This window comes from Diadema setosum, chromosome 8 (assembly GCF_964275005.1).
Source record: "Diadema setosum chromosome 8, eeDiaSeto1, whole genome shotgun sequence".
NCBI lineage: Eukaryota > Metazoa > Echinodermata > Echinoidea > Diadematoida > Diadematidae > Diadema > Diadema setosum.
In genome coordinates, this window is record NC_092692.1 from 12,256,480 (window position 1) to 12,278,879 (window position 22,400).

Consider the following 22,400-nt stretch of genomic DNA (forward strand, 5'->3'; position numbering starts at 1 on the left):
GTGTGTAATGTTTAATCAATATTGTCTCTTTTTCAATGAATACCAAACATAATGATAAGCACATTGAAAGCCATCAATCTATGCACCAAAGCCTATAATCATTAACATTTGTTTCATCTTTTTAATGATGAGTGAGTCCCCTGTGCCATTCCTGCTACTGGTCATTGATGGTTGCACCTGTTTCTTGCTCTTCAGGTGGTGGCCAAAGGAAAACCGGATGTATCCCTGCCCTGGCTCTTTGATCTCCAGCTGGGTCTAGCCAAGCTGATTGGGACTCTGGGTTCCCAGGTCCTGTCCCTGAAATCTGGTAAGGTCTTGCCTGCCTGTTGCATTGTAGTCCAGCTGAGGCTTTTAGTGACCTTGTAATCCATGGCCTTTAACCCCTTCAGCTGTTTAAACCTTTAAAATCAGAGTTCAAGTTGAATTTCAAGTGGGGAGAGTGTGTAAATACATACAGTCGAGTTTTGGGTGGACATATTTGTGGATTGCAGTGTCACATTATGGACTCAGCTTAGACCCTGACACAGTTTAGATTTGGAATAAGTTAGTTTGTACTGACTGTCCATGTTATAGAATGCCATTCCAGATAGATTGTTGACTAAGTCATAAATCTAAGTTTTGATGGGTTATAGGTTAGATATCATGTTGACTTTGTGTTTAACACATTATGCTGCCTTTCAATTTGACGATGAACTGAATTTCAAATCGATGATGTAATTGATTCTCAACTTGATCATAGACATGAGCTGAATTTTGAATTGATAATCAATCAAGCTCTAAAATGGCTTGCCTTTTATTTCAAATCAGTTGTGGATGTTGAGGTTATCATGATCCCAGTTTTTACAAGTTGTTATTCAATAATGAATTTAATGTAGGATAGGTCTTCAACGATAATTTGAAATGGATCTCATGATTTTTGTTGGTGTTATTATTATCATTATTATTGTCGTCGTTGGTCATATTGGTATTATTCTTTCTTTTCTGTTTTGATTTGACAGAGAGACAGATGTGTGAGGAATTTTGGGAGAGTGAAGAAGAGAAGCACCAGGCACTGGAGGCCCTCTCCTCCCAAAACTTCTTCCAGACCCTCTTCCGTGGTGGCCACTGTGTGGGGAAGCCCCTTCGGTCACTGTCGGGGACTAAGGTGAGTCTGTCTTTGTGACCCTGGGACCCTTTTACACTTCGCTTGAATGCGAAGTCTATTCTAAAATTGTGGTGCTTTTTATGCCTCCGCCACGAAGTGGTGCCGGAGGCATTATGTGTTTGTTTTGTTTTGACTTTGCTTTGACACTCACCTAGCACAATTAGTACCTTGTACAATTTAGGGACACGGGGGAGTCTTGTTGCTAAATTCGCACTCATCAAAAGCAAAGTCAAGGAAGATGGAATATAAACAAAAAGTGATTAATGCTAGTATATTTCAATTCATATGGAGTTTTATCAAAGTGAATGACTTGATTGTGTATTTATAAATTATTTGCTCAATGTGATACAATGTATCATTGTCCTGTTGGATGCTAAAATGTGCAGGTTATGCATACATTTTGAGAATGGAGTATCGTATGATACAGGGCAAAGGGCACCTATTGTGTGTATATGTTTGTGTGAGAGAACAGGAGAGATACAGTGTAGATAGATTAATGGAGAGATGAAAACCTGAAGACATGTATTTGCATGTGTGAGAAGAGAGCAAGAGATTGACTGATTGGTAGACAAAAAATGAGAAAAAGGAATGAAACGTGACAAAATTATCACTACCATGTACACTTGTATTTCTCCCTCATGATCTTTGACAGAGTCTGGTTCCTGTTGGAAGCAAGGTGCACGCATTCTTGCAGTGCGTCGCCGAGGGGTCACAGGTGGAGGAGAACGGTGGAGCAAAGGATACCACCGGGAACAACCAAGACCAGGAGAAGGAGGAGGAAGACGAGGAGGATGTGGCCGTGAGGGAGACAGCTCTCCGGTTCGTGGAGGAGTGCCGTAGCAAGGGTCAAACCCCCAGCATGGGTGGACCGGTCATCACCCGGGCAGTCCAGGCTGTCTTTGGTGCCCTGCTCTGGCATTCTCATTCCCTCAGGGAGTTCATTGACACTCATGGTGAGCATTATACCACCGTCAAAGCTTTACATTGTTTGCTATTTTCATTCCAATCATTTTCCATCCAAGGCAGGAAAGGGATACACACAAACGTATTTGCAAACAGATATATATTTGCAAACAAACATACAAATCACTTAACTATAAACAGTAGTGACATTTTGATAGCTCCAATCAGATGTGCCATATCTATTCTTTATTTTTTTTGTGTGTATTTGTGAGAGAGAGAGGGGTGCAAGTATGACTATGATTGGACAATAAACCCCTCTGTTGATGCTTCCTTGTCTTAAATTCATGTAGTAAACTTTAGAGAAGCAATAATCATCTAACAGATGTGTTGAATAAAGAGCAAAAAATTGACAAGAAAATGTTTGCCAAATGCAGCTACTTGTACCAGCACAGGCTTTTCTTATAGTCATACTGTTCATGGTATCATTTATTTATCATTATCATTTATTGTATACATTGAGATTGAAGGGGGCCAGTATTCTGTTTTATATGTATTCTATCTGTATTTTTATTTATTTATCTTTTTTACAGTTGGTGGTGAGGACAACATCAAAACCATCCCAGTAACCGATGAGATACTGTATGCGTTCCGCACGGCTGAGGGACTGCGACCTTTTCTGGTAAGACTCTCGTTCTCTAATCCCATGTGTCTGTCCATATGTTTGTCTTGAAGGTATTTCTACTTTATTTTTCACATGGTCCTCTTTGATTGGGTCATGTGGAGCAGCTGATGACAGTGACAATTTCAGCAATATTGAACTGAGAAAATGCATTTCTGCTCAGGAAGTTTTATAGGTTCCCTAGAACATATTAAGCATTTATATGCTTTATCTCAAAACCTTTCTCTTTTGCTCTGCCTTTCGAAGATCTGATTTTATTTTTCTTCTGACATTTCCCCTCTCTACCTGTGTGATAGAGACTACCAAGAGAAGTGAAGTTTTGTTCAGTATGTGAAAGTGGAAGTCCCAAAGTGTAACCATTATGCTTACTAATAGTACTGTATCGTATTTGTTCTCTAATTTGATTATTCAGTTATTTTACAATAATTATTTTACTAGATTGATGTACTTCATATATATGTCATTGTCACTTTTAATGTGCAATATGTCATCATTTGTGTACTGTAATAATATCTACAATGCAGAAAAAATTAACAAACAAACAAGCAAACAAATGTAGAGGTCATTGATTACAAAGTTCTAGCGATATAAATGTCACTTTTCTGTCTTTCTTTTTTCCTCCCCAAGGCCAATTTACGACAGTTGTATGTCTGTGAGGAAGAGAAGAAGAAAGCTTCCTCCCCCACCCCCAGCGGCAATTTTGATCCGGATCATCCAGGTAAGAGAGAGAGACTCAAATGATATAACCCTCCAGAACAGGGATTAGATATGCTTCAAGAAATATACCTCGATAACAGGGATAGCAAGAGATGCCCTGAGACAAATACCACCAAAATATTGATAGTGAGAGATGCCTTAAGATAAATACCTTCAGAACACAAATACGGAGAGATACCCCTAGTTAGAAATCTCGAAATTACGGATAGTGAGAGATGCCCCAAGATATATATTTGGAGAGCAGAAACAGAGAAAGGTGTGTCAAGAAATAAATCTTCAAGACAGGGATAGATAGAGATACCCAAAGTAATTTACAACTGTACCTTAAAGGGTGCGTACAGTTCTGGTCGAGGTGAAGATTTAGCTTTTAACGTTTTGTGAGATATTCAGAAACCACTCTATGAGATGTCAAAGGGCATGCAGTTCTAAGGGGTATCAAAAGTTTATTCGATGAAAATCGGTTTTGAAATGGCTGAGATATCCAAAAACAAAGTGAAACAAAGAGATACTAATAAAGTTGGGGCATGTCGCCTTTTATTAATAACACTTTTTTGGATATCTCAGCCATTTGAAAACCAATTCTCATCAAATAAACGTTGAATCCTTCTTAGAATTACATGCTCTTTCATATTTCATAAGAGGCTTTTCATTATCTCACTTAGGAATGTTCAAGACATGAATCCCTACCTCAACCAGTACTGTACAGTCCCTTTAAAAACCGGAATGGAGAGAACTGTCTCGAGGTATATACTTTCAGAGTAGGAATAGAGAAAGGTGCTTCGAGAAATATGCCTTCAATACAGGGATAGATCTTATATGTTCCTGCTGATATATTATGCTTGAATTATTATTTCTTCTGTTGCACTCTATTTCATTGTTATATCTTGATGAATAAAAAGCAGTAGAAATGGACTTTTTTGTAATTGCATGTGTAAAGATAGAATGTAATACAAACATGAAAACAGGTCTTCAATATCTGTGAAGAGCAAAACTGAGAATTTGAAGTAAGGCTCAAAAGTTCATTATGTTGGTTATACTTATTAAATTATAGTTAGGTATTTGTGTTTGCATAATAATGTCAGAGAAAACAAATTTCAGATGTATGACACATGTACATATTGTATGTGAGTGAGTGAATATAAAGATTGTAGATTATCAACAGTTGATCAGTGTAAAACACAATATTTTCGCGGCATGAAATTTTCGCAAATTGGAGCTGTCGGCCTTCTTCGCGGCATGAAATTTTTGTGAGTTGCCTCTAACATTCAATGCGTTTAGTGTAGACAAGAACTTTCACATGCATTTTAATCTATTTAATGATGAAGAAGATTTGCATATGGTAGACTGGCTGGAGAACTTGATACACACAAAATCACAGACATTCTAGGAGCATCTACCATTGTGTCATATGAGGTTTTGCAACCAAGTTGAGAGGCAGTGACCCTTGTGAATGTTTATTTGAATCTGCTGTTTTATTCCTTTTCTTTCTTTTCTTGTGACAGTCAATGTGTGCAGAGATAAGGCTCTCTTTCTCCTCCAGTTTCCACCTCTGGCCAGACGCGAGCAGAAATCCAAGGTACGAACCTCTCTCATTAATGAGCTGTTGTGGCCCAGTGGATAAGGGAATGAATTGTCAATCTGAGGTCTGTGATTCAAGCCCCCTCCCTGGCTGTGGCAATTTGAGCTCCTTGTCCCTTTTGCCCAGTCTTTAAGAGATATCTTAAAGCCACTGGTTCTGTTGTTACATGCTTACAAGCAATCACTGCTTCCCTAGCAGCCACAAAAATACATTGTCTATGTGTGCAGGCAGTGATCATATGCACTTATACAGTGTCCAGTCACATTCAGTAAGTTTCTAGCACTCAATACTCAAAGTTATTGCATAAAAACAGCAGTGAAAGTAGTTTCAATGGAAAGTGATGTGTCCTTTCTTTTGCGCAATTTGATCAGATTTTATGGTTGGTGACTTTGCAAAGATGAGCTTTTGAGGTGATTTCAGTATGTTTACTGTTTTGTGGATGTAAGCAGATACATTTTTCTCTATCAAGCGACTTTGCAATTCACCAGCTCCTTGTAGTAAGATGCTCATCAAGTGTAATGAGGAATTATCAAGGCTTCAATGTTAGAGTATGATATGAAGAAGGAAAACAATTTGATAGAGAAATGGTTTATGCTGATCTGAATATCCCTATTCAATATTTCCTTTGAATAGCCAAACAAAGGCCTCGTGCTGAGGAGCCTGTCCACAGCTAGCGTCACTACTGACCACGAGGGCTTTCCGGTGAGAATTTGTCTTTTGTCCTGTGTCCAGTCCGTTTGCCGTCATTCATTGATGTTTTTTCAGGCACGACCAGAATGGTCTGCCGTGTGGAGAAGTCACAACAGTGACTGTGCTAAATAGTGTCTCTACACATCAAATTAACTCAAAAGTCTGTACAGCTGGTTTAGATAACTATTGACCAGCTATTCAATAAGACAAGTTAATCAGGTTAGTAATAATCAGGCTAAAATTACATATTGGTCTTTTTTAGGGATGGTGTTGTGTACTGTCTTGCATAATTATGGCCGATATGGCCGACAGTGAAAGATTATATGTTTTCATCCCAACCTGCTACTTGATTTGGGATGCATCTCGTTTGATATGGAAAACACAAAAGTAGAAAAGCTGTGGAAATACTGTTTTATTTTACATTTTGGTTAGCAAGGAAGAGTGGAATGAAATGAAGGGAGGTAGCTGTTGGTTAGAGGTGACTTTGAGCACTTTTAGAGAGTATGATTCTTATACCAGATGTCCATATCTTGTTGAAAGCAGGGCCCTGTTGAAGAGGAGACCGTTCTTAGCAACTACCCAGAGTTCAAGCTGGTGCTAGATTTCATCAAGAACCCCCATCTTGACCACAAAAGGTAAGCTCATGCATTTCGTCAACTTACAATGTATTGTCAGTGGAATGAATAGGATGATAGGACCATGTGTCTCAACCAGCATATAGTCAAAAAACCTAACTCCATTTTGAATATCAAAAATGCTTATTTGAGATTTAAAACATTACACTTATTTAATGTATTTCAAAACAATATTTCTAACTCCATTTTGAATATCAAAAATGCGTATTTGAGATTTAAAACATTACACTTATTTAATGTATTTCAAAACAATATTTCTACTTTATTTGATGTTGACATTGATGTTATTTTGCAAAAGTGATGCTATAATTAAAAAGTTCTTTGCCTTTCCTGAAAATGTATGATTTTTTTTTTTTTTTTTTTTTTTTAGATACGAGGTCTTGTCACCCTAGAGACAGTAAGTGTATATGTTTGTTTGTTTTTTCTATCAAGAAGCAATATCTTTCAAGATATGTTTATGCACAACATTGAGGACACTTTCTAGGTGGTTGTCCTTAGATGATTAAAGCCTCTGCTGTGTCATTTCATAATCTTTCTTTCTTGGTTTATCTTTTTACCTCAAGGGTGCAAGCTATCCTCCAGACCAGGGTTCAGAGTGCCCGCAGGGTGTCCGAAGTCTACCAGCTCGCCAGTGATTTCCTGACGGCCCACAACCACCCAAACATCTTCCATGTCCTCTGCGTTCTCTTCCTCAAGGACATGCTGCTCCAGCGCCAAGTAGGCGGGGCGCCCCCAACGTGAGTTTGGTGTCCAAGCCGGGCATGCAGTTATGCCTAACACACAGATAGTCTTGAAGGGCATCTTGTCAAAAAGTGTGATATTTTGACAAGCACTTACATCCGTACGAGCCATATCGTGTGGTGCTAGTTTTGATCCTTATGTAGGTACACCGATGTCATGATCACACATACCATAATGAAGAGGGGGATATTGCTGTGTGTTCTGTCTTGATATTTTGAGCATCACTTGAAACCTGGCAATAATTTGATGATAAACTAATGGAAAGGTATTAGTACAATCGTATTTTAATCATTGATGAGTAACTAACAGGTTTAATGAATGGAAAATCAAAGGAATGACTAAATGAACCAGTAGATGACTGTCTGAATCGGCTTGAGGATAGATGTACAAAAGTAGTATGACTTGACCACAATATGTCATAACATTAAAGGGATAGTATAGTTTTGGTTGAGACCTAATTTCAGGTTTCTAACATTTTATGATGAGATAATGAGAAACCTCTTATGAAATATGAAAGAGCATGTAATTCTATGAGGAATTCGATGTTTATTTGATGAAAATTGGTTTTGAAATGGCTGAGATATCAAAAAAAGGGCAATTCTAATAAAGTGTGGGACCCACACTTTATTGCGATCGCTTTGTTTTACTTTGCTTTTGGATGTTTCAGTAATTCCAAACCCTAATTTCATCAAATAAGCTTTGAATTCCTCTTAAAATGGTATGCTCTGTACTATATTATAAGTGTTTTCTTGGTATCTCGCAAAAAGTTAGAAGCCCAATTCTCATCTCCACCAATACTGTACCATCCCTTTAACCTTGTATAGCCTGGGCTATTTTGAAACTGCATAGCTGCAAACAGATTTCTTATTTTCGTAAATGAGGTCTTTGAATATGCACAAGATGCGAAAGATAAAGTCATATAAAATTTCAGCATAATGTCTTGTAGCATTCCAAAACTCTCGCAAAAAAAGAAAAAAAAAGGGGGTTTAAGATAAGGTTTGGATGACTTGACGAGAAGATTGTTTTGACTTATATTGAAATAAGGTTGGTAATAATGTTTTTATCAAGTAAATGAGGGAAATACAAATTTTTAGATAGGTGAATGAGGATGGACTAGTCAAAAAAGAGGGTCAAAGATGGAGAGCATTTTTGTAAGAGTGTGTATGTGGTGTCTGTGCATGTGGTGTCCGTTCTATTTAGCATATAACTTTTGATGGGCTCGATGTTGAATAGGATACATTTTGTAAGTTCATCTTTTTTACTCTTCTAGGCACTATGCCTCCAGGCTTGAGGGTTGTGGCTTGGAGCTGGAGAACAAGGTCCGCTCAGCTTACTACCAATTTGTCAGGCAGCTCGTCACAGAAGTCAGGGCGGAAAATGCCGACCTTTCAACAGAGTGAGTAATTTTGTGATCCAAATGAGTGTTTATATCAGAGGAGCATCAATTCATTTTTCGCCCACTCATAGTCTTCATTTTTTTCCCCCCTCATTTTGTTGTTAGCAGTGACAGTCATGAGTAGAGAGCCAAAGCTGAGTGAATCAGGGCAGGAACCATTTGAAATCTGCATTTGTAATTATTCATGAATGGGAGAAAACCTAGCCTGTGCACGACTATTACTGAATACTTCAGTTCATGAGTAATCTAGTTAGTCACTTCAGCATATGAATCTGTTTGATTTACCCATAAGCTGTCAGTGCGATACATGTACACATGAGCTTCCTCGGAAGGCGCTTTGCTACTGTAGGTGGCTGTGATTTTTGCTACCAAATGCTGGTAGCTATATTTGATCATTCTTGTTCTGGGCAGAAAGTTTACGAGTACAAGAGAATGGAATTAAGAATTTGTTCATGTTCAATATATATTTTATTGTAGATAGTAGCAATGGCAATGGACATACATGTCACAGTGGCCTAAGGTTATATTTCAAAAGAGAGATCCAGTTACTGTGGCAGTATTTTATTTGTTACCCAGCTGCTACAATTTGTACCATTGAAACTGAAATATATCTTTTTTTTTTTGCTCTATGTAAACTGCTCCTTTGAAATAGAATCCAGAACAGAGCAGTCTTTGTAGAGGGTTAGACCTTAAAGGCATAATTTACCATTTGCAGATGAAACAAACACCCAGCTTTATTGATTTAAAATAGTTCTAAAATGTGAGTTATGGTTGGAAACAACCACTGTAAAAATTTGAATCTGTATAATCGATTGTAAGTATTGTTAAATACGCAAGATGTGAACAATAGTTATAATAAGAATGTTTCCAGACTAAACCATCTCCAGTTATGGCTTAGTAAAAAAAACTACTGATATCTCCTTATATTTTAGGCTTTATTGAAAATTGTATATGTTAATAAGGATGTGTTATGATACAACAGAACTTCACATATGCATCAAATGTGATATCTTTAAAATTTTTTTAATCACTGTTCCCGATGGTAAACAGGACCTTTAAGGAGAGTGTTCTTCCGTGCCCCCTTCTCCTTCCCTATTCCTACCTGGTGGTTATTCGTACTCTCCCTGTCCCTATCTCCTGTAAGTTTGGAGTCCCACACCTGTCAGTCACTTGAAGACTCTTCTTCTTGTTTTTTGCCATCATGGCAACTCACACAGGGAGAGCAAAGCCGCCTTCAGCTGCATCCTGAACCTCTTGCTGCAGCTCCTGGACGTGTTGTGGGACCCCAGCGACTGGCAGTTTGTGGCGAGCATCAGCGCTCCCAGTCTGCTCATGGACACGGCGAGGAGTAAGCAAGCCGACATTCAAAACTTACATTTTATCTCATCTGAGGTGTGAGCTAAGATTTAGATGCAATGACATCACATTGTGACATATTTGATTCCTCACTGCATAAACATCTTATTTCTTGTTACCCTGAACTTTTTGCTGCCTAAAAAAAACCCCAAACAAAACAAAACGATATGGCTGGTGACATTCACACCTATATGTAGATTTATAGATTGCAAATTAATGACATGATATTGTGATATTTTTTTAATTTCATGCCCCTCCCTGGATTCCCCTTCCCTACTTATCTCTCTGCCCCCCCCCCCCATACCTCCCCATAGCCTGTGGCAACGTGACCCTGCGAGACAGCACGGCCCATGACAGGCTGAACTACACCCAGCAGATGGTGGCCTACAGGCAGTGTGAGAAGTGGATGAAGGAGCTTGAGGGGGACAGCGTCTTCACCGCGTGGTTCGCCGACATCAGCCGCAATCCCGACAAAGAGGAGAGGAGGGTAGGGTGGCTTGTTTTCGGTCACGTTTTAGGTGTATCCAAAACCTTGGGGACATTTCGCATAGCATGATGCTAAAGAAGGCCAGTTGACATGATGCATTGTGGGGAAAAACGCCGTCAATGCATGTTCTATCGTATGACTGATTCATTGGTTAATCATGTGTCACATGATTAACAGCACCCATCAAGTTGCCAAAAAGTATTTTGTTGTACTGCATTCTCCTTCTTGCTTATGATAATTGTTATCTTTGTTTGTTTGTGTGTGTGTGTGTTTGTTGCAATGTCTGTGATCACACAAGTATGTCAAGTAAGAAAACAGTGAGCATACACAGGTAAATACAGGTGGGACTGTGATAGATAATGTTTGGAAGATACTGTCTTTTGTAGTCCAGTGCATCATTTCTTGACGATCCTTGCATTAAAATCAGAGGGACTGTCCGCTCTAAAGGGCCTATTGGAGGAGAGGGTAAATATAACTTACTGCTTCCCAGAGGCAAGACTATTGTGTGCACTAGCAATGTAAGTTTGACACATTGGTTTTTGGTAGGGTTAAGAATTACTTGCTAAAGATCTGAATCTTTTCTCTCATCTCTCATTCTCCCACTCTTCAGGCGATGCACATGTTTGTGGCGCGCTTCTGCGACCGGCTGGACATCGACGTGAAATGTGACGGGTGCGAGGTGCAGCTCCTCGGCCAGAGATACAGATGTTTGGTCTGTGAGGACATTGACTTCTGCTACAACTGTTGCCAAGGTAACCGTCTTCACGACATAACATCACTTCTGTGGGTGTAAGATTGGTATACCTGAGGTCTGCAGTGTTGTATCATTATTATGTTGTAAAAAAAAAGTAGAAATAAAAAGTCCCCCAGACCCAGTGAATGTGTGGTCATAATACGCTTTCTCCGTTTTAGTGCGTTAAATGTTTGATAATGGATATAAGGGAAACAAAGTCTTAGTGGAAGTGCTCTGTCACTTCTGTTCAGTAGGTTGCAGAAGTTTTTTGGATCCCCCCCCCCCATGTTTGCTGATACTGCAGTGTATTGTGCTGACTAGTGTGTTAGTGTTCTGCCAGGTGACCCACCTGATGTTAATTAAAGCCAAATGTCTTGAGCTGATACAATATGAATACTTGCTCTACAGCTGGTACACAGTATTAATGAACCTTTAGATTATATAATAATGTCTGGATTATCATTCCATTTGTTTGTTTGTTTGTTTGTTTTATGTAGGAGGAGCAAAGCCAGAGGGACACACGGATGACCATCCCCTTGTCCATCTCATGTAAGTTTCCAGACCATTGACTTGACCACCAAGTTACCAAGACCTCATGCCATCCAGTTAGGTCAAGACATTAGCTGCTGTTATGAATATCGCTTCTCATGAAATGTAAATTATTTTAATGCTATGGTGCGCCCAAAAGTCAATTCATCCAAGATAGAAGATTTCAGTGCGTTCACTAAAACCAAAAAATTCCAAGCATTCTAATTATTAAGCAAGCTTGGTCATGTCTATATGTATATCTACATTATTTATATTGGTATGTTTATCAATCAATCTATCAATCTCCATATATCCATCCATCACGGTTCTCTTGATGTTTCTGCTGTGTTATTTCCTCTCTCTTTTCATGGGCTTGCTTTAAAGGTACAAGTGTGATGGCTGCCATGGACTGATTGTCGGGACTCGCTACCACTGCAACGTCTGCGAGGACTTTGACCTCTGCTATGGTTGCCTGGAGACAGGCCAGTATCCATCGAGGTGAGGTCACATCTAGGAACTTACTGTATGTCTTAATTTGTGGGTGCATAACATAATACCTGTTAACCAGTTCAGATTTCACCATGGATTGCTCTGTATTCAGGCTTTTGCAATTTTCAGTCACACAAGATGTGAATACTCTGCAGTCTTAACGCAAGGGACAAACTAGTGCACAGATACACACATACAGACTTAATACATAAGTGTTTATTGCAATTTGTCTTGTTTCACTTGGACAGTCTTTGATGAACAATCATGCTGATAGCAGAGAACTCATTCAGATCAATTTTTTACTCTTTGTCAAAATTTTTACAGGCTGTAGATCCCCATTTCAATGACTGTGTACTTTTCTAAACTGTCAACTTCACTACTTTTTCATGCACAAGAATGACGTATGGCTGAATAGTCATGTGAAGAAATTTGTGAATAGTACAGTTAAACTCGCATAAGTCGATCTTCTCGGGACTGAGCAAAACACATCGACTTAGGCGAGTTTCGACTTGTACGTAAGTCGAAAAAAATCGACTTAAAGTTACACCACACGTACATATGTATAATGTACATTGTATGTTGTCTACTCTGGAGCCGAGAGCTGGAGCGGTGTGCCCGTTATTTGCCCTTCAGCAAGACACTTTATCCACATTGATGCAGGCCAGGGCTCCACACTATAACTTTTATTTTGGTGGCCCCAAAATGATTGATTTTTATTTTTTGGTGGCCCGAACAAAAAAAAAAAAAAAAAAAACCAAGCAAAACTAAATCGGTCCTACGTTCGGTCCGAAAGTTACCGTTATTTATTTCTGATTGTAAAAGCAATCATCCACCATTTACAAGTATTTTAACACCTTCCGGAGCCGAATGTTGCCGTTAATCATTTTCAAATGTAAAAACAAGCAACCGACATTCATTCTAGGATCTTACGGAGCTGAATATCATCCTTATTCATTTCCGAACGTGAAAGCAAACATCCGCTTTTTATTTCATCATCTAAATGAGCCGATTGATACCGTTAATCATTTCCAAATGTAAAAGAAACAATCTGTTACTTATTTTAGCATCGTACGGAGCAGAATATTACCGTTATTCGATCTCCAAATTCAAAAGCAAACACCCGACATTTATTTTATCATCGTAAGGAGCCGAATGTTACTGCTGTCCACTTCCGAAAGTGAAATGAATCATCTGACATTTATTTTGGCATCTTCAGGAGTCGAATGTTACATGCTATTTACTTTCGAACGTAAAAGCGAACTCATTGTACTGAGTTGAATACTATAGTTATTCATTTCCGAACGCCAGAGCAAACATTCAACATTTATTTTTGCATCTTCCGGAGCTGAATGTTATTGCTATTTACTTTCGAACATAAAAGCAAACATAAGACATTCATTTTATCATCGGACGGAGTTGAATACTATTGTTATTCATTTCCGAACGTTAAAGCAAATATAAAACATTAATTTTGCCATCAAACGCAGCTAAACGTTACTGTTATTCATTTCGAAATTTAAAAGCAAACATCCGACAGTTATTTAGCATCGTATGGAGAAGAATATTACTGCTATTCACTTCCGAACGTAAAAACAATCATCTGACATTTATTTTAGCATCTTCTGGAGCCGAATGTTATTGCTATTTACTTTCGAAAGTAAAAGCAAACACCCGACATTTATCTCATCGTCGTACGAAGTTGATTATTATTGTTTCATTTCCGAACGTCAAAGGGATAATTCGACATTTACTTTAGCATCTTCCGGAGCTGAATGTTAATGTTATTTACTTTCGAACGTAAAAGTAAACATCCGACATTTATTTCATCATCGTACGAAGTTGATTATTATTGTTATTCATTTCCGAACGTCAAAGGAATAATTCGACATTTACTTTAGCATCTTCAGGAGCTGAATGTAATTGTTATTTACTTTCGAACGTAAAAGTAAACATCCGGCATTTATTTTATCATCGTATGGAGTTGAATATCATTATTTTTCATATCCGAACGTCAAAGCAAACATTCGACTTTTATTTCAGCATCTTCCGGATACTTTTTTTTATCCTTATTCATTTCCGAACGCAAAATCAAATCTCTGACATTCCAAAAGTATAAGCAAACATCCGACATTTATTTTAGTATTATACGGAAATCGAATATTACCGTTATTCATTTCCAAAATTTAAAGAGCAAACATCTGACATTTATTCAGCATCTTATGGAACCGATTGTTACCGCTTCATTTCCAAAACTGAAGGCAAACATTCGGCTTTTTTGGTGGCCCGGCGTGCGTTTTTGGTGACCCCGGTCGCAAATCAACCATTCGCGAAATCGTGATTCGATTTCGCGAAAAGACTCCGCTAAATATAAGGCATAGATCGCTACACTCGGCAGGGGCTACGTCGTCCTGTCGCCAGGTCTCGTTACAAAACCAAAATCTCGCGTGAGTTCTTGCGTTACCTAACGAAACATCGTTAATTTGCGCTAGGGATCGTTACTCATCGTTGCTACAAACGTTAATTTTCCCGATCGTTAGTTTGCGTTACTAACGATTCAGGTGAAACCGCTTGCGTTAATGAAACGTTAATGTTTATTTACGCAGTTTTTTTTGGTATATACTGTATGTAAACAAAAACTGGCGTCTCGTGATTTTGACAGTGATTTATTACACAATAAAATCTTATTCGACTTAGGCACAGTGATTTCAATGGTTTTTTCCGTGAAAGTGTTCTTGGAATTTCATCGACTTAAACGAGTATTCGACTTAAAAAATTCGACTTATGAGTGAATTAATACACGTAAGTCAATGGGGAAAAATCGGGACTTTTTAAAATTATCGACTTGCGCGATTATTCGACATATGCGATGTCGACTTAGGCGAGTTTAACTGTATTACTTTTGTTTCATCTCCTTACAGCATGCCCTCTCTATATAGATGAGCATTTAGATACTGTTGACACAAACATTGGCAATTGATATGTTTTCCTGACTTATCTAAAGTGCTATTAATCTATTTCTTGATTCTTTTTTCTTTTCTTTTTGGCAGCCACAATGAATTTCACGACACAACTGAAATAATGATGAGAGTGTGTAAGTATTTTCTCTCTCAATTGTACCGTATTTGTGTGTATCTCACCGTATATCTCTCATTAATGAAATCCTGTTCTCCACCCCACAGAAAATAGTGCTATTCCTCCCACTCTGAAGTCCATAATTTCAACCAGAGCTCCCAGCACTTAGTATACAGTAGTTGTTTAACATTCCTGGAACGCCCTGAATACCTATAAATAGACCGAACTGACCTGGCAGAAAATCAGCCATTACTGTGGTGTCCCAAGCATCGGTGCATGTGCTCTGTGCACAATATACTTTGCCAGTCACAAGATATATCATACATTTCCATATGCATGTGCGCATGGGACACTGCAGTAATGGCAGATTTTGCTGTGAGGTCGGATCGGTCTATATGCTGATGTGTCCCTAAATGTGCAAGTCTCCTCTCCTTGCTTTTGTCATGATGAGTTTATGAAAGACGTCCTCACCAGGCTTACCAAGATAGCTTTCATGTGAGTCTTTCTCTCAGCATTCGTACATGCAATGATAATGAGAATATATTACCTATTGGTAACCATGTTGAAGAGATGTGTCATGAAATGGTAAAAGTATTTGTCAGTCTGTCATTCAAAGTTGTCATAGTAGGCTTTCATTGATTAGTATTTATATTGATCCTTCATGCTTACCAAGGTTTTTTTCCCCTGCTCGATTTTTTATAATTCTTTTTATGTTTTGGTGGTTTTTGCAACTTTGTTACATAGCAGAGCTTCAAAAACAATATTCCTGCAATGGGTGGAATCTTTGTGATGTGAATATTGTAGGTATCCATGTTGAAGTATTGGTTTGATGGCTGCGGTGATGGTGATGAAGATGGCGGCAGCGAAGATGGTGATGGTGTCCTTTGCTGCTGCTTCTGATGTTGATGATGATGATGAAAATGATGATGATTGTGATGATGATGATGATGATGACGACGATGATGATGATGATGATGGGGATGATGAGAGTTGTTATGATGTTGATGGTGGTGGTGATGATGATGATGATGATGATGATGTTTATGATAATGATGATGGGGGTAGTGACACTTTTAGCAGCAGCAATAATAAAGACTGCACTCACAATTTGCTGGTAGATATTTTCATCCACTGAAGAGATGTATTTTCTCCAGATGTTTATACTGTGCCTACATCTGTAACCAAGCATACAAGTATTCAACCTTAGATCTCCATCTATCTATATACATTTCCCCCCTCTCTATTCATGGTGTATTCCAGTGTACACAGGAAGTCAGTACTCAGCTCAACTCAACAACTACACTCACCTCCACTCCTGGCTGCAGTTTGCCTTTCTCACTCTCTCCTTGGCCCAAGCTATCTACGACCAGCAGGACAGAGGTAAATAATCCCAAATTCACCCAGCTCCAGATATAACCTTTTTTTTATACCCCCGCCAAACGAAGTTTGAAGGGGGTATATAGGAATCAGCGGACGGTTGGGCGGTTGGGTGGTCGGGCGGTCGGTTGGGCGGTCGGGCGGTCGGTCCGTTGCAAATCTTGCGTCGCGAACTACTTCCTCAGTTTTCAACCGATTCCCATAAAACTTGGCACAGATGTGTGCCTTGGGTTGTAGATGTGCAAGACGTATTTTTTGACAGTACCCAAAAGTACGTTGCCATGGTAACGGCATATTATGGGCAAAAATGGGTACAAATCTTGCGTCGCGAACTCCTCCCACAGTTTTTGATCAATTTTTATGAAATTAGGTACAGATGTTCATCTGAATATGTTAATGTGCAAGACACATATTTCCGCAGTGGCAAAAAGTGCGTTGCCATTGTAACGGCATGTTATTGGTAAAATATAGGGCAAAATGCTTCATGGCAAAACTGCTTCATCAGTGTTCTTCCAATTCTCATGGAATTCATATTGAATGTTTGTCTTAGGATATAGGTCAGCATGACACATTTCTTGACAGTGACAAAAAATATGTTGCCATGGTAACAGCTCACATATTATGAGCCAAAATGATGGAAAATTTTGTGTTGCAAACTACTTCCTCAGTTTTTGCCCAATTTCCATGAAACTTGGTACAGATGTGTACCTTTGGTTGTAGATGTGCAAGACGCATTTTTCGACAGTACCCGAAAGTACGTTGCCATGGTAATGGCATATTAATGGCAGAAGATCAAGGAAAGATCTTGCGGATTTAACTACTTCCTCAGTTTTTTGACCAAAGCTTATGAAATGTTGTTTTGACCAAAGCTTATGAAATGTTGTTTGGCGGGGGTATAACCAGTCGCTGTAGCGACATTTCTAGTTTTCAGATATGCCAGGAGATTTTGTGAAGCCCCACTAATCATCTGACATCATGGCAAGAAATTCATTTTGTACTGAAAATTATCATTTTTATCATTGTCTTTAATGTGATGATTGAAGATATGTATTTAGCGAGAGGTAAGCATCACTAAACTTAGTAAAGTTGATTGTGCTGATACTGATTTCACATTACAATGTAGATATGGACTGAACCAAGGGGGAAAAAAAAAATCACTCGTGATGTGCATACAAGCACCATGATCCTAATAGACGACCCTTTAAACATCTAAAGTTCAGGAATATGATGAGGCTTCACTAAGGATGCAAAGGTAGGCTCTATTAAAGTTCAAGACCACCTCTTTCCCTCATGCACTCTCACTCTGCATAAAGGATCTCCCTGACTGTATTGTGAAGGGGAATAGAATATAGTGGTTGACACATGAAATAAATAGGTCCTTTTCAGCACAAGCAAGAATGAAATTTGTGTGTTGCATTAAAAATTGATGGAAATGGAACCTCTCACCATGCACACCTTCAGAGAGTGTGCGTTACAAAACTGTTGAAAGGTCTGTTGCATGGCTTCCTTTATCACCCCACCAGGAGGCCTAACCCAATCCCAGTATGAAGTGGGCAAGACACTGCTGAGGAGCTGTGTAGAGATGGCCATGGAGAGTCTAGAACTGACATGCTGTGAGTAGTGTTGGTGCGAGGGCGCCATTCACATCAGAAATCTTGTTGCACAATGACATGCATTCTGCTACCAGTGTTTGTAGTCAATACTCTCTTGTGAACACTACAGGCTGTACCATATATGTGTGTAGAGTGCTGCATTGCTTGTGTTTGGAGATTTGAAGTGTATTCATGCTCTTTGTCTTTGTGTGATGTTGGTCGAAATTACTCTGTACCTACAACTTTACATTAGTGCCCACTTATGAAATACAGGAGTGGTATCAGTAGATGCCTATGAGGAGTTAGAATGATTTCTTATTCTGCTGCATTGAGTGGAGTATGATGGAAAAATGTCATTCTCACCATCTGCATGTTTGACCGATGAACACCACTGGTACTGTCATTATACAGCAGTGATATCATGGTTTATTGATGGCTTTTGAATAGGTGATGACCAAGATTTTTTTTTTTCAGTGTATTTCTTTGAAGTGACAAACTTGTTGAAGTGTGATTTTGGGTGTTGTTGATCCCCCCCCCCCCCCTCCCTAATGCCACAGCGGTACATGTCACTTTTAGCACTTGCATTGAAGTAGCAATATTGAAAATGTGAGCTACTGTGTAAATGCATTGTGTTACATATGTAATGTATGACAAGAAGAAGTAGGTTTTGTACATTGGTGTGTATATGTATGAGTCTGTTTGTTTGTTTTTGTCTTAGAAAAAGAAACAAACTATATGATTTGAAGTGATATGTATGAAGTAGTGGCAACAAGAATTTTTTTTTAGGCAGGGGTGCTTAGTAGGAATATGAGCATGCCTCTATGTTGGATGAGTTTGAGAGATTGGATGAGGTTTGTGCCAATAACATAGGAGATACCATTGATCATGCAGACCAAGGTGAAAGTGATAATGCATCCCTTGTCCTTGTGTTGTTTCCATGACAACAGCAGCTGAAGATGGGGAGGAGGGTTCCATGAGCATTCATGAGAGAGTCTTTGCCGAGCAGTCACAGGAGAGAATGCTGGGATTGCTGGCGGCCATGTTGCCGGCTGGAAAGGTAAACCCGACTTTACACTGCATGCACTCTCTCCTCATGGGATAGTGTGAAAGTAGATATTTTGTTGTATCTCTGGGGATGATGCCATACTTTAGTGTTGGAAGACATAATGATGCTTGCCTTTATCGCAAATTTCTCTTGATATAGATTTTCATGTGCAGGTACTGCCATGGAATGATAGATTTGTGTGTGAAGAATTTTTTCAACTAGCCATTATTGTTATTGTAATTTTCAATTCCTTTTTAAAAGTTTAATTTCATCTGTATATTTGCAAAGTTGTTTCTCAGTGTCCTGACAGATCAGTGTTTGTAGGGATAACTTTGTCTGCAAAAATGACAGAATTGGAACCCCTTACCATGCACACCCTCAGAGAATGTGCGGTACAAAACCTAATCCTAACCCACTTGCCCAAAGACACTCTGTATATTTAACATCGATGGTTGTTGTTGTTGTTCAATGAGTTGTGCAAATGAATCCCGCTGCTGTCTTAATCCAACATCTTGAAGTAAGTTCATGCTGTGCCCTTGGAAGAGTCGTGCCCTGTGCCACATTTGTATCTTGGACTAAGTTATTTTCATGTAAAACTGATGACTTACTGTGCTCCACCAAGGGGGAAAAAAAAAGTCTTGTATGTTTTGATTTAGAGTATTTGTACAAAATGGGTTTGGGCTGAGGATTGGAGTGTAAAACATGGGTATGATGCAACATACAAATGATACTTCAAGAGTACCTATCTAAAGATATCATAACATTGCTAAAGCGCTTATTAAACAGTGCTGACACGAAGGAATGACATTCAAGTGATGTACCCAAAATAGGATAGATGGGTATTAGTCTTGGTAATTGATTGCAAAGAGAGATGGAGCGAGAGTAAAAAGTAATTCACCGCCACAAATGTCTCATTGTTCGTTTTGTTCTGACAGAGTCGAGGTGACCCCTCCTTCCAGACTGCCATGGAGCTGCTCAACATTCACAAGTTCCTGCCGCTACTCTTCACCATCGCACAGTGAGTTATCTCTCCAGGGCCCCGTTGCAAGAAAGTTGCAATCAATTGCAAATAATTGCTAATTTTGAAACAACCATTCTGATTGGCTCAGGGTCTGCCCTATTAAGAAGACATGCATGCAACAATGATTTTGATTGGCCAGTGACAATCAGTTGCAAGTTGCGTTTAAACGCAAAGTTTCTAGCAACAGGGTCCAGGACCAGTTCTCATGCTTCCTTGTCCTCCCGCCAGATTTAAAGGACAAGTTCACCTTCATTAACATAAGGATTAAGAGAATGCAGCAATATCAGTAGAACACATCAGTGAAAGTTTGAGGAAAATTGGACAATCGATGCAAAAGTTATGAATTTTAAAAACTTTTGTGTTGGAACCACTGGATGAGGAGACTACTAAGGCTCGTGATGTCATATGAGTACAACAGTATAAAGAAAATGTAAAGACAATTCAACATATTTTCACATTTTTCGCATAATAAAAGAGCACTGGACTTGCCTCTTTCTAAAGGCAATGGGAATAATATTACCCATAACATATGTCAGTAACGAGTCAAGGGAATGTGTACTTTTTTCAAAAGATTACATTTTGTGAAATTCTCTATATATTTTCCTTATATTGTTGTACGCATGTGACATCATACACTGCAGTAGTCTTCTCATCCAATGGTGACTGCACAAAAACTTCAAAAATTCATAACTTTTGAACGGATTGTCCGATTTTCCTCAAACTTTCAATGATGTGTTCTACTAATATTGCTACATTCTCTCAATCCTTATGTTAATGAAGGTGAACTTGTCCTTTAATGTCACCCAACTCACCCCTGCCTGCCCCTTCTTTTCCCCAAGGTCTTCTTCCTCCTACCCCCTTCTTCTTCTTCTTCCCATTCTCTCCCTCATGTCCATTGCTTGGTTTAAATGATTTCTAGCTCTGTTTCCCTCATCCTCTTTCCTCTTTCCCCTCCTTCACACAAGTGAGGACTATGGGACCAGCTCTCACACTCGCTCATCCTTGCAAAAGATAGTCTTTGTCCCTCACTGTCCCGACCCCCTTCCCCCTCCTCCCCCTTTCCCCCTTCCCCCACCCATCTCTTCATCTCCCCCCAAAAGATCTTCTCTCCCTTAATCTCCTTCCCATCCCCCCCCCCCCCCTTGTCTTCCATGTCTGTGTGGGTTAGATCAGTTCCTTGTTCCCCATTGCCTTCCTTCGTACTTCTATTTCTACGATGAGTCCAGCCTCAAGTCTGGAAAGACATTCCCTGCCAATGATCACTGAGAGAACAAAATTTGAAAGAGCTTTTGCTTTCATAGCAATAGCTATAAAAATAACAATATTGAAATAGCAATTGAATTGAATTGAATTGAATTTTGTGCTGTATTCTGCTGCCCTTGTAAAGCTGTGTTTACCTCAACCAGTGAGAAGCACCCATGTTTGTTTTGTATGAAAGAATGACTTGTAAATGTGTGGAGACACAAGTAGGTACAACCTATATCGTAATTGTCATTTGACTATTAAAGCTAAATGAAAGATACCAAGTAGATAGATATGACAAACTCAAAAGAGTGTACTTTATTTATTTAGAGACTTGAATGTTTGTCTCCTTTAAGCCTTTGCTGTTGTCTTCTGATAAATTCCAGCGTTGCTTTGAGTCTGCTACATAGGGGATATTACTCATCATTTCATTGCTACATTGTCTCTATTTTGCTCTGTGTTTGAATTCAGGAAAGGGAGCGGTCACTACGTCCCCACCCAACATCTCTCCATGGGCCTGCTTGGCCAGCTACTACCCAGCATAGAACCAGAGGTACAATGTACACTGTAATCCAAATATATACATGGCAGCATTTCTTGGGTGTTTCATTGAGTACTGGGACAAATGAAAGGACATAACTGATAGAAGATTGTGGTGCTTTATGTCGTATGCAGATGGTATGGAAAGTGGTGATATGAAATGTTCAGGGTTAGATGAATTTATCTTTGATTCACAGCCTTTGATACAGCTGCATGATTTTAGCTACATTTTGTGGGGTTTCTTTGGGCAGGAAAGCAGTTTTGTTGTGTGACACACTGTTTTTTTTTGTGTGTGTTCAGGATTGAATCTACCTATGCTGATATGATTTCAATCTCTCATCCTGTGTTTGTTTGCCTTTGTGACAGTGTGTGTATGTGGTGTGTGTGTTCTTTCAAAGATGTTGTAATTTTAGTAGATGTGCCTGTAGAATTGT

At 39.0% G+C, this 22,400-nt stretch overlaps 1 protein-coding gene across 1 annotated transcript in view; it reads left to right on the forward strand.

The window, feature by feature from the left end:
• The window catches only part of LOC140231826 (zinc finger ZZ-type and EF-hand domain-containing protein 1-like), a 66,229-nt gene that overhangs the window by 22,021 nt on the left and 21,808 nt on the right, over positions 1-22,400 (forward strand). Inside the window, exons 28-48 of the mRNA XM_072311978.1 lie at positions 196-307; positions 999-1,144; positions 1,797-2,097; positions 2,638-2,726; positions 3,354-3,444; positions 4,946-5,019; positions 5,656-5,724; positions 6,256-6,347; positions 6,911-7,084; positions 8,359-8,484; positions 9,702-9,832; positions 10,155-10,327; positions 10,938-11,079; positions 11,558-11,609; positions 11,973-12,086; positions 15,125-15,168; positions 16,410-16,529; positions 18,050-18,139; positions 19,066-19,175; positions 20,099-20,181; positions 21,898-21,979. Coding sequence (XP_072168079.1) covers positions 196-307; positions 999-1,144; positions 1,797-2,097; positions 2,638-2,726; positions 3,354-3,444; positions 4,946-5,019; positions 5,656-5,724; positions 6,256-6,347; positions 6,911-7,084; positions 8,359-8,484; positions 9,702-9,832; positions 10,155-10,327; positions 10,938-11,079; positions 11,558-11,609; positions 11,973-12,086; positions 15,125-15,168; positions 16,410-16,529; positions 18,050-18,139; positions 19,066-19,175; positions 20,099-20,181; positions 21,898-21,979 — 2,415 coding nt within the window. The remainder of the gene's footprint in view (positions 1-195; positions 308-998; positions 1,145-1,796; positions 2,098-2,637; positions 2,727-3,353; positions 3,445-4,945; positions 5,020-5,655; positions 5,725-6,255; positions 6,348-6,910; positions 7,085-8,358; positions 8,485-9,701; positions 9,833-10,154; positions 10,328-10,937; positions 11,080-11,557; positions 11,610-11,972; positions 12,087-15,124; positions 15,169-16,409; positions 16,530-18,049; positions 18,140-19,065; positions 19,176-20,098; positions 20,182-21,897; positions 21,980-22,400) is intronic.